General features: G+C 41.3%; 1 protein-coding gene across 3 annotated transcripts in view; it reads right to left on the reverse strand.

Annotated features, from left to right (window-relative positions):
* Positions 1-4,394: 4,394 nt before the first annotated feature.
* The window catches only part of LPXN (leupaxin), a 37,213-nt gene continuing 28,905 nt past the window's right edge, over positions 4,395-12,702 (reverse strand). For 2 of the 3 annotated variants that reach the window (XM_059143009.1, XM_059143010.1), the window contains exons 10-11: positions 5,895-6,043; positions 4,395-5,609 (exon numbers count right to left, since the gene is read on the reverse strand). In XM_059143009.1, the coding sequence (XP_058998992.1) occupies positions 5,340-5,609; positions 5,895-6,043 (419 nt within the window). In that variant the 3' untranslated portion in view covers positions 4,395-5,339. Of the gene's footprint in view, positions 5,610-5,894; positions 6,044-8,484; positions 10,454-12,702 lie in introns of those variants that run through there. The other variant, XM_059143016.1, reaches the window with a different exon arrangement.

A 12,702-nucleotide genomic window follows, 5' to 3' on the forward strand; every position in this document is an offset into this window, starting at 1 on the left:
CCTTAGGGTCCACTTCTAGAAAACCCAAACTCAGAGACACTCCAGAATAAGTAATAGCTTCCCCTGGCAGTTTGTATAGATGAAGTGAGTGACAGACAACCCACTCCCCCCACACCCCCTGACTTTCTCCACCTCACAGAGAGTGTGTTATATGTCACCTTTATCTTAGCCATGTTTCTTCCTTTGCTGAAAGCTCTGGAAATTTCACCTTGCCTAACTCACAAGTTCCCTTACATATCCTATAATTTTCTTCCCTCCCACTTTCCCTGCCGTTCAAATTTTTCAAATTATTTTAGAAAATGTCTCTCCTTCTAAGCTCCCCACTTTACTTGTGAGCCTCCAATATTTCTTTGACTCATGTCTGAAAAGGCAAGAGCACTTGGAGAGGGAAAGTCATGTTTTCCAAGTGTCATTGAACATAATGAAAATCGTCACCCTCAACTTCCGAAGCACTGAAAAGTGTCCTAAGATCTCCTCTCAGAATCACTGTAAATGTCTTTTTTCTCTTCCTCAAACTCTTGTAAACCTAATTTTTGTCAAGTACCAAGTTTCAAGATAAAGGTAAATCCAATTCTCTTAAAATTTTCTGAATTTTCTTTTTTTTTTTTTAATTTGCAAGTAAAATATCAAGATTTTTCTAAAACTCTTTTCCTGATAAATACACAGCCTTACAATAACATTAAAGCTATGGTAGTTTTCTATGGATGAGCAGTAGATAAAGCAGCACATTTAACATCATTTCCAACACATTTTTGCATAGAGAATGACAGCACCCTCTTCTCCCTCCTTCCTCTTAGAGATGCTGATACGCATTACTCAGCTTTACTAACCACTTGGACAGGAACAAGAAGTTTGTATTTTCCATATACAGCTATCCACAGGGTGCCTCAGACTTAAAATGCGAAGTGTTTCCTTGTGCTCTCATGTAAAAAGCATTGAGAAGATGCGATGCTTGTCTAGTAGTTTTGCACGGTGACATGCAATGTACATACCCTACCACTGTTGGGTTTCTTCATTCATTGATCCATTCTTTCACAAGACTCTATGTCTATAAAGGAGAGAATATGTCTAACCTGATTACACAGTTCTTTGGTCACAGTATTCCAACTCAAATCAGTTTAAGCAAAAAAGAGGACTTATTTGCTCACATAACTTCCTAGTCTGTGGCTAAGGGGTTGATATGGTAGGATTGAGTGGCTCAAGAAAAAGAAGACATGACCTTTTCCTTTTTTGAGATTTACTATTTATTTGAGAGAGAGAACAGGGGCAGGGAGGGAAGGGGAGAGAGAGAATCCCAAGCAGGCTCCCCACTGAGCGTGGAGTCTGACTTGGGGCTTGACTTTACAATCCTGAGATTGTGACCTGAGCCCAAATCTGGAGCCCAACACTCAACCAACTGAGCTATGTAGGTGCCCCAAGTTATGACATCTTCATGACTCAGCAATTCTTTCCTCAATGTTGGCTTCTCTCAGGTAAACTCCCTATATGTCACTAAAGAGATATATGTCAGCAGCAATAGGATTTTATTATGGTCACTGCTGGAATCTCAACCAAATGAGAATAGCTCTTTCCCAATAAACCCAGCAAAGGTCCTGGGAGAAATCTAGTTAGATTTGTTTGTTTGGGTCACATGTCTACTGTTGATCTAATCACCTTGGTCCAGAAGAACAAAGCACACTTACTGGTCAGGCCTGAGAGTGTGTCCATCCCAGAAGCTAAGGGATGGACAACCCCACCCAACCACCTAGGCCGAAGATGGGAGCCTGTGGTACTCCCATTCAATTTCACATCCTCGATTATGTCCAGTCACAGGACATAACTTAGGTTTAATTAACTTGAGTTGACATACTTTAAGTTGGGTTCAAAGGAAGTGAAGTCCTCTTTGATTTCCTGGTCTGCTCACACTGAGCTATAGAAGTTGCTCCATCCGTACCTGTGACCTGAGATATTGTCTCAGTGGAATTACAGTAGTTATCCCAGGCCAAAATGTTCCTGCTAGTAAGATACAGTATTTGGTGAGATGTGGTGATATTCAAAATAGGAGGTAAGAAGAATCGCTCAGCAGGATGCCAGTAGGTCTATTCAATTGTCCAGAATCCATGATCTGTGAACCTAAATGCAGTTAGGACATATCTTCCCACAGAAAATTAATTTAGGTACCATGTGTTTACCATATCTAAGAAGGAGAAAGCTCTTACATAAAGTGTCTCCTTTCTTACAGAATAAATTTGAGACATTGCTACCTCCTGGCAAAGTTATAAATTTGTAACAAGCACAACTCAAGCCCTAGCTCTTATCTGAGACTTCTCTCTGTCTCATGCAGTGGATCCCAGTAGATTTCCACTTCTCCTTTGAGCTCTTGGTTCTCATGTGCTGCCCTGATGGTGAGTTCTGCCTGGTAACACAGCCTCCACAGTATGTAGGAGGTAGGTGGTCCCTTTTCTCAGTGCCATGTATGAGTGGCTGCCACCACTGCCCTTAGTAGACACCTTCTCATGCCCAAGACAACTGCCCCGAAAGAAAGTTGTCCCTCCTTCTCATCTTTATTTCAGCCAGAAGAGCTCCCTCTTTGGATTCCAAGACTGAGGCTGCTTTTGATGCTTCCTGATGCTGTGTCTCGAGGGTGCCAGAGAAGGCCTGGGCTTCTGTCCCCCAGTCTTCATACCATCATTCCTGGCTCTCCTGTTTCGGACTTCTGTTAAGTTCTGACAGGTTCCCTCGGGGCACTAGAAATATCTGTTTGCTTACCTTCTGTATTACTTTGAAACTCAGAAATGCTTTAAGGTTTTTGCTTTTGAATATATAGTCCTGCAAATTTGAGAGTCTTTACCGCCTCCCCACCTGTACCCAGATTTTTAAAGTATTCACACCTCCTCCACACAGCCCTTGTGTTTTCAGGAACTTAACCCTGCCCATAACTCTAGGAATGGTCTGGTGTGTCTTAAGCCAAGCTGCATAATCCAATCTCTCAGTAAAAACTAATGGTGAGTAATGACCTAAGCTACTTTCGAGAGAGGATAAATCTCAGGACCTGCGCTTGCAAAGCTGGAGAAAAGGGCTCTTCCTCCCTCTACTGGTCATGACAGAGATGGCATGCGGAGGGTAGCCAGCCGACCACCACAGAAGTACTGCTGCAACTTGTAAGGAAAAATAATTGTTGTCCTTCACCTTGAAGGACTCTATCCTTATCTCAAAGAATAACTGGCCACATGAATTGAGAAGTTTCTCTTTGAGAGACCCATATATGTGGATATAGATATAGGTACAGATATCTAGTGCTCGCTGGTAGAAAAGCCGCATTCCTTTTTCAAAGCTAGAAGTTACTCAGAACCAAGAGTGAACAGGTAGACAACAAGTTTGTGTAACAAACGTTTTTGTTTTTTTGTTTGTTTTTTGTTTCCCAAGGAAAACTTCTTGTGAATGGTTTCCTAGCTGCTAAAACGCCCTGAATGCAGCATCTCTTCTTGAGCAAATAATACCACTTACATTCATCGTAAGGCGAAAAAGTCACTTCTTAGTTGTACCTGGTCAGCACTGCCTTTTCTCTGACTTCTTAAATATATAGATTCTACCAATATCTCGAAATAGCCAATCCTTAAGAAAGAAAAGTGTTAGCACCTGAACATTCTTCCTTAAGGGTTAAAACCTCGAGCATACGTTGCCAAAGCGCCAAAGCAGCCGTGAACACGGTCTTGTCGGTATCTGCACGTGACATTCCAGAGCGCAGCTACTGTTAGGAGGATGTTTGGAAGAACGAATACTCTGCTTGGTCTGGTCTCAACCGAAGAGGGCAAGAGGCCCGATGGCTCCGTGCGTGAAACTCCCACGTAGCTTGGATATGTTGAAGTTTCTGCTAACTGTTACTTCCTTCTAATTCTCATAACCCCCTTATGATATGACCCCATGGAGAAGAAAGATGTGACCAAGTTTAACAAGTATCATTCTCTAAGGAGCCTGTTCCCATACCAGTCTAAAGACATTAAATTGGTCCTATTTTTTTAAATAACTCTGGTAAAGGATTTTCCTCAGTACCTTAAACTCTGTTTTTTTTTTTTTTTTTTTTAATAAATAATCGCACAACTATTTTAAGACCATGGTAAGGAAGGCATAGTACAGATCTTATCGATACCTCTTTTGAGGAACCAGGATTCCTTCTGAAGCTTACTTGAGATAGGACATTAGAAAGGCAGACTCGTCAATAACTAACAAGCTTTTCTACAAATATACTTACGATGTGTTGCAGAGGAACAAATAATTAAATGGGGATTTTCTTGGGGCTTAGATTTCCTAAGCCACACTGGAAATTATCAGATGATCCTTTATAGCAACTTTCACTAGAGATGAAACAGCCACTTGTATGTCTTTTTGAGATAATTATGAAGTTGAGAAAAATGTGTTTTTAAAAAAAACAGCTTTATTGAGATATAATTGGTAAACAAAAAATGACTTAATATACACAATTTAATGAGTTTATAGAAATGCATACAAATATGAATTTTCAAGTGTCTAGCAGAGATCTGATTTTTCACTTTGGGTAAACAAAGTGATGAAAACAATTTTAAGGGGCTTTGCCACCTTTTAAGATGATTCAATCATGTCAGTGCAAAAAATAAAATAAGATGAATGTTATGAGCCCAAACTAAGAGAAAAGTTAGTAAACAGGAGTCCCTCCATTCAATTTCTTTTGGTTAAGAGAAAGTGCCTATTGTATGGAAGTAAACAAGAGATAGGATAAGGATTTAATGGCACAGAGTATTGAGTATATAACACAGGAAGCAGTTTATCTTCAAACACAACAGTAAGATGTTAAAACTAAAAGCGGTTTTACTTATCAATGATGTCAGTACTCGAAGTAGTCCAGTTAAAATCTACTTCCTCTTGAAATAGAGAAGAAGTACACTGAAGAGAGATGCAGAGGGCTTCAGAGGGGCCTCAGGACTCCTGAGGTGAGGATAATGCATTGGTCATGAGAAAGTGAGTCAAGGCGGAATGAGGGAGGCGTGAAAAGGCCCAGTGACGAGGGCCAAGGCAGGAGTGAAAATGGGAGAAATCTGAGAAAACTGGTGGTGGAATGAATGTGCACATGTGGAAGACGCAGCTGCAGAGGTTCTAGAAGGAGGACCTAGATCTAAATCCAGATACTTGATTAAGGAAAAAAAATAAGACTAGAAATGTAAAACCTAAGACTACAAGCCTAGGCACGTAACAACTAGAAGTTCATCACCTTTACTTTCCCTATATGCCCACTGAGCTGAAGAGCAGTAACAACAAAGTATACTCCTTCCTCTCCTGGTTTAAATTTTGTAGAGGATCTACGGAGACTGTGGGTTCAGCTGGGATTACAGTGGGAAGAGTTTCGTGAAGCAGGGCTGACAATAGGTCTTGTCATCCTGCTCCCTGAAGATGCCCTTTGACAGCTGTGTCAGGCAGAAGGCACAGACGAAGTGCTCGGGATGGAACTTGTGGCCCATGGCACTGATGCAGCGGCCGGTGATGGGCTGCCCGCACCCGTGGCAGAGTGTTCCCCGGCGCTGATGGTAATGGAGCTCACAATACGGACGTCCGTCCAGTTCAAAGAAGGAGCCGGAAGAGAAACTGCTGAAGCAGTCCTGGGGGACAAGGTGAAGGGAAAGAAAAGGAATGCAGATGTCAAGAGTAGAATATCAGCAAAGTAAAACTTGCAGCCTTGAACTTCCTGCCAGCTACCCGACCAGTGGAGGCGAGAATATCACCCACTTGCAAAAGAGATGAGCAAATGCCTACAGCCTCTTTTACCAGGACCGCATCAATTCCTCCCCCCAAGCTGTGAACCTTCTTTCCAGTTGCTGTTCTGCCCCTCAGAAAGGAAGACCCTTGACTTTGCCTAAGTCCAAAAGAGAGGTGAGTGTACAGACCCCACACACAAAGCATTCCGGGTGCCAGACGGTGTCCATGGCTGAGAGGTAGTTTTCCAACACTGGGCGGTTGCAGCCACCACACTTGGGTGAGAACATGGCTAAGAAATCCTTCTTGCAATATGGCTTCTTGTCCTTCTCGTGAAAGCCTGAAAAGGTAAAATCAACAGCTCGTGGTGCAGGGTGACACCTTCCGCCAAGCTGGAGGCTGAGAAGAGGCCAATGATTTCAATTCTCCCGAACTCAGTGTCCTCATGTTCAAGACCAACCTCAGCAGCTCATTATAAGAAGTACATGAGAAATAATAAATAAATAAATAAATACAGGAGATAATGGGGGACAGGTGCATTCGTGCTGGGCCTGGCTCATACCCAGCCTTTCATGTTAGGGTCTATTTCTGCTCAACATCTCTGCACTAAGTATCACACTGGCGTGCACACAGCTCTGCCCCAGGCTTTGGTGTGGCTAATCTTACCTTACCATTCAGAAATTGGTTCAAATTTCATCCTATCAGAAGCACCTCTTATCAGCCCATATCTGTCACTTCATCTTTTCTAAAATCATCTTTCTAGCATTTACCCTCATCTGAAACCATCTTTGTGGTCTGTCTTCCTGCACTGGAGCATTAGCTCTGAAACTAGATACTGTTGGTCTTGTCATGTTATAACTCTAGTACCTAAAACAGCACCTGGAGAAAAGGCCTTAATCTTTAAAAAGAAAGTGCTATGAAATAATAATTTCTAAATGGATACAAGATTCTATGTGTAACGATTCAAACCACACAAAGGCTTGAGTCAAAAATGAGTGGGTTCCTCGTGAACCTGGGAATGAGAAAACTGTAGTACACATGGCTCAAGTTTCAAAAGCAAGTTAAAAATCAATAAATTTTGCTCCATTAAAAATATATATGAATGACTTGTGCATGACCGAAAGCACCATAAGCAAAAGCAAGACAAGGGACAAACCTATCTGCCGATTGTATCTCAGAAAAATTGTGGATGGGCTGATAAAGCAAGTACGTCAAACATCATGAGGAAGCAGCCACCGTCAAATCAAGAATATGGAACATGTTATCAGACATAGGTTCCAGTTTCTTAACAAATTAATGGTATTTTAGCGGGTGCCTGGGTGGCTCAGTGGGTTAAGCCGCTGCCTTCGGCTCAGGTCATGATCTCAGGGTCCTGGGATCGAGTCCCGCATCAGGCTCTCTACTCAGCAGGGAGCCTGCTTCCTCCTCTCTCTCTCTCTCTCTGCCTGCCTCTCTGCCTACTTGTGATCTCTCTCTGTCAAATAAATAAATAAAATCTTTAAAAAAAAAATGGGGAAGAGAGGATCATTATAGGATTTTTAAATTTTGAGAGATAAAATGGCCAAATGCAAGGCATACGTTTTGCCTCGACCCAACAGATTCAAACAAACCAAGTAAACGATGTAGTTTCAGAAATTTGAGAAGTTTAGATGTGGGTTTTGTATGATAATGAGGAATTAATAGTTTCACTAGGTGTGAAAGTAGTTATGTTTAAAAAAAAGTCTTGATTAATCAAAGATGACGCATGTTGAAGTATTTAATGGTGACCTAAGATTTCTTTGATTTGCTTTTAAATATTCCAGCAAGAAAAAGGGGTAGACAGGTGAGTGGAGGTTAGAGGAAATTAGTTTGGTAAAACAGATAGTTGGTGAACCAGGCAGGAAGCCATTTCCATAATTTAAAAAAATAATCAATTTGTTATTGTATAAGGCTTTCTCTTTAATACTGGATATTTTCACAGTTGGGCTCATGTTAAAACCCTGTCTTAAGTCTTATACATCCTATGCCCAGATAAAGAAGGATGAGAAACCCAAGGGATTACTCTTTTAAAACCCTTTAAAATAAGTCATCCTGGCGCCCCTGGGTGGCTCAGTTGGTTAAGTATCGGCCTTGGATCCGGGTTATGATTCCAGGGTCCTGGATCAAGTCTCTACATCGGGCTCCCTAATCAACAGGGAGTTTGCTTCTCCCTCTGCCTCTTCCCCAGCTTGTGATCTCTCTTGTTCAAATAAATAAATAAAATCTTTAAAAATAAACAAATAAAATAAGTTGTCCTCATAAAGAGACAAATAAGATGAAACACTTTTAGCTGTAATATGTTCAACATGAGTAAATCATGAAACTCAAAAGAAAAAAGTAAAGTTCTAATTTTTGCTAATTAGGAGGTTCAATTTCTAATTTTAGCTAAGTAGTAAAAATAGTGTTAAATAAGTCTACCTAATACCGGAAAATATATGGGAGTGATTCACATATTTATATATTCCCAGTGACAAAGTTAAATGTTAGTATTCTTTTGGAAAATCATTTGGTAATGTTTATCAAGAATTTTTAAAAAAAGATATAAATATCTTTCTCCTGGGAATTAACCCATACAAATAATTGAAAGAAAATATTATGTTTAAAGATAATCACTGCAGTGCTACTAACACACAAGAAGTAATCTAAATATACTATTATGAACACAGTTGTTTATAATATTTGGAACTATAAATAAAGCTTTTAAGCACATACTTTTTATAATTTGTTTACATAAAGCCCTAATGGAATAATTGATATTATTAAAATTATTATTATAAAATTATAAAGTCACATGAGGAAATTCTTAAGTGATGAAAAGGACTTTTAGGTACACCTAACTAATTATGGTATTTTGCATAAATACCAAATGTAGAAAAATATTACTAGGGAAACTTTTTTTATGTTATATTTGTTAACAAGGGTAATAGATTTTAAGTGAAGGTTTCCACAAGGTTTTTTAATCATCTTTACATTTAAAAAAGAAAAATATAATAAAATAGTTCATCTTCAAGCACCTATTTAAGTAATACGTGCCCTCTGCCTTGAGAAGCACTTCTCTAAGATTCCCAGACAGTTTGGTCCTCCACCTCATGAAGGGGCGTGTTCAACAGAACAACAGACCCACCTACCCTGTCTCAAACAGCACCCTATCACTCCTTCTCCTAAAATGGTGGGTAAGTTGTAAGTGAATTATAAGCATAGAGTGAGTGAGTTAATTAGCTGGCTAGTTCTGATGATTATCGGTCTCTCTCAACTAGAATATATGCACCATGAGGGCAGAAACTCTGTCTTTTGTTGCCGTATCCCTTGTACCTAGAACAGTACTTAGACACACAGATAGTAGTTGCTCAATAAATATTTACTGAATGAGCAGACATGTCAACAATGTTACAACTGCACAACTGAGACCATCAGAGGCTCCAGAAGTATGCTGTGGTTTAGAGCCCCTCCAGGACTAACTATAACACCTGTGTAAACAGGTGCCCTCTTCTGTAAGGAACTCTCCTTAGCATCTGTCAGGAGAGCCCGTCTAATGTGAAGATGACCACCAGCAATCCCATTTACATAGCACGTGCTTTGTAGCGGTTCCAAATGAGGGCTCTACCTGTGGTACTAAATTGAAATTGAATTCTTCACAGCAATGCTCCCATCTCACAAAGGAGAAAAGGGAGGCTCAGAGAAATTACATATAACAAACTAGTCAACAGGGGACCTGATGTTCAAGTCTAGGCCTAACTTCAAAGCCTAACTTCAAAGTCATACCCTTAATTTAAATATACGCTAGTGGTGACCTCTCTGTGAGGACTGATAGTATCAGCTGAGCCCAAAAGCTTTGTAAATATGAGAGCTCTGCCTGTACTCGAACCGAAAGAGCATGTAAGCCAAGTGGACTGGAAAGCAGCCCACTGTGGAAACACACTTCTAGGAGCCCATTTTGATAGTAGTAGCCAGATCCAAAAAGGCAGTAAGAGCAGCCTGGGGTTTGGGACCCAAATCAGGCAACCACACTTTTTCTGTTCTCTCTGGTCACTTTTGGATATCCCTTGCTTTGTTCAACTATGCTGTCTTTGAAGAACAGACAACTGAATAGACTTCTGAGCCTATGCATCTAAGAAACTAGTAATTTTATAAGCTGTCCTATGTTCTGTTAAAGCCCCTGGACATAGAAGAACTCACTTTACTTTTTCCACTCTATCAAAGAACGTCTAGAGTCTGATCAAAGACAACAGAATGCAGGAAGGCCTACCACTTCAGAAGAACAAACCAGCACCTACAACCATCTTCCTTGTTTTTGTGTGGCCCGGTAGTTCTCAAATTCAGTGTGTATCCCGCAGGCACCTGGAGAGCTAGTCAATATGCAGATCGCTTGGGCCCCACCCCCAGAGCTTCTGATTCAGTAGATCGGGGGTGGGGTCCCCAAATTTGCATGTACGCTCCATAAAGCAAGTGACATAAAACTGAACTTGCCTGTAAGTAGGTGTTACTTGAGAAAATTCTAAGACACGCCAAATGACCTGAGAATGACCCTCATCTAGGCATTTGCAGGGTAGCTGGTCTCCAGAATAACACAGCAGGGAAGGAACAGCCTCTGTTTCAACTAGGGTGAGTCTCAGGAGAGGAATCAAAAGCAATCAGCCGAACTTGCTGTGATGTCCCTGCATTTAGTGATCCAATAAACGGAGAAAGTTTCAGCAGTAACTTTCCTGGAGGCTCTCTCTGGGGCCAATTATCTCTGGAGAACAGATAAGAAACACTAACAATTAAAAGTGCCACAGAGAGAGGGGGGGGGGTGTTTACGCTCTGGGGTGGTTCCCAGCCACAGGGGAAATTAGGGAGCACCTGCATGGCCTGGATAATGAACAATTTCAAAGGAAAGACATGGGCACTGAAGGCCTGGTCCCTAGGGGAGGATGCTAAGGCCTGAAATGCTTAGAAACTTGAGCCTTCAAGAGGAATTTTCTGAACTGAAACAAAAATGCAGATGAATTTAATTTCCCAGAAGGTTCAGTAGTTAAGCTCTCATTATAGAAACTCCATGTGTGACTATGTGACCTGGGGTGAGGCCGGATGCCACCCAATTAACAAGCCAGCCATATGGCAGGAGACCCACTTACAGAAAGCAAAGGACAAAAACAAAAATATAATGTAGGAGGAGCTTCTGGTAAACAAATGGCCTTCTTTTGTCACGTGTCTCAATAAATGCTTTAAGTGTGGCCTGGTGAGGATGTAAAGTCGTAAGAGACTTGTGTCGTTAGAGGAGGCCAAAGTCAAGAACAGTGAGTATTAGCTCCCTTTATGGTGCTTTCTGGTCATCCTATGGATGGGATACTTTTCTTTTGTATCTAACTCACATCTCATCTTGAAACACGCCTGTTATTCTATGGCTCTGCTCACAGGAGACCTCCTCAGCACGCTCGTCTGTGGGCAGTAAGTACTTGCTGACTGTTCTATTCAACTGACTCTCCCACTTCTGTGGCTACCAATAAAATATAAATTTACCAGGACACACTTCAATATGATTTAGATTAAATCGCAATTAAAAAATCCTGCTTAACTAAAGCACAATCTAGAAATGAAATTCCTAATGATTTGTGAAAAGCATTTAATAGGCTTCCATGAACAAGCAAATTACTGCAAAGCACTTCACTAGTGGATTATGTCAGCGCCACCGTTTCTGGGTCTATTGCCAAACAAGAGCGGAGCACGGCGGCACCACGAAAGTAAAGTAAAGTAAAGGGAACCAGCTGCAGAAGAAGAACTGAGTCTCTGTCTGGGGGCAGTTGTGATGATGTAGAAACAACATAGAACTTGCAGAAATGGGACCTGAGTTTTGGTGCCAACTCTTCGACTTTCTAGCTGTATCACTTTAAGAAAATTATGTTACCTCCCTGAGGCTCAGTGTTTCCATCTATAACTAGGTAAAATATGGGATAAAAATACCCTCACCAGACTGTGGTGGGGATTAAATGAATAATCGTTAGGAATGTGCATAATAACCCTCCTGACATTTAGGTGAGTCTCCGTGCCAGTGAAGGGCAGGATTCATGGGATTATTTTCACTCCCTCTTGAAACACCACTGACACAATAGTTAAAGAATTATTCAAAATAGAAATACCCACAAGGAATAGGAGAAAAGGAGAGGAGATGCCATCGATGAGACATCAATAAAGTTTTCCAAAATTTTAAGTAGGTGTAAGAGTGGCAATGAGCTTGGCAAACAAGGAAACTGAAGCCTGCATTTCTCCCGAGGGGAGGGGCCCAGACACTTCAGGCTGGCCTTCTCCATCGCGTCAGAGGAGCTCAGAAAATGAATGTACAAAATAGTCTTCAAGGCTGGAAACAGACTGGCTGAAGAGCAGTGACTAATTCTGGAACTATCACACCAGAGGATCTCAGGCACTAAAAGACCTACCATATGAACAGTCAGGGGTCTCCCAACAAAATGACTGGAGCATGCTACTTGCATACCACACAGCTGAGTCCACCAGTTGACAAATTCTGCTTATACCCACAGAGCTTCCAATTAACATTTTAGGGGCAACCAAAGATCAGCAGCATTTGGCCAAGACTGGTGTAACCAGGTGTAAGGCACAAGATCTAATGGATGTCAATTACAAATTGGGCTTTAAGACATCCCTCAAAGTAGATAGCCATAGACTGTTTATATGATTCTTGAACTCCTCACTCCCTGTGAGGATATAAAACAGGGAGGGAGGAAAGAAATTTGAGAGAGGGATTCCTTTGGAGAAAGCTATGGATGCTCTACGACCATCACACAGCCAAGAGGGATGTGTTCTGGCATGGTTCCCGCTAACCTCAGGTCAAGAGAGGGACCTCAGTAAAGCCACTCAGCGATCTGGGTATGTGTCCCGAGCCATCAGTGGGATATAGTTGATGGAAAAAGTCCATGAGTGAGTCTGGCTGAATAGGGAAACACAGCTGTTAACTGACTATAATCCCACTGAGTGTAAGGAAAAGGT

Source organism: Mustela lutreola, chromosome 1, assembly GCF_030435805.1.
Source record: "Mustela lutreola isolate mMusLut2 chromosome 1, mMusLut2.pri, whole genome shotgun sequence".
In the NCBI taxonomy this organism is placed as follows: Eukaryota; Metazoa; Chordata; class Mammalia; order Carnivora; family Mustelidae; genus Mustela; species Mustela lutreola.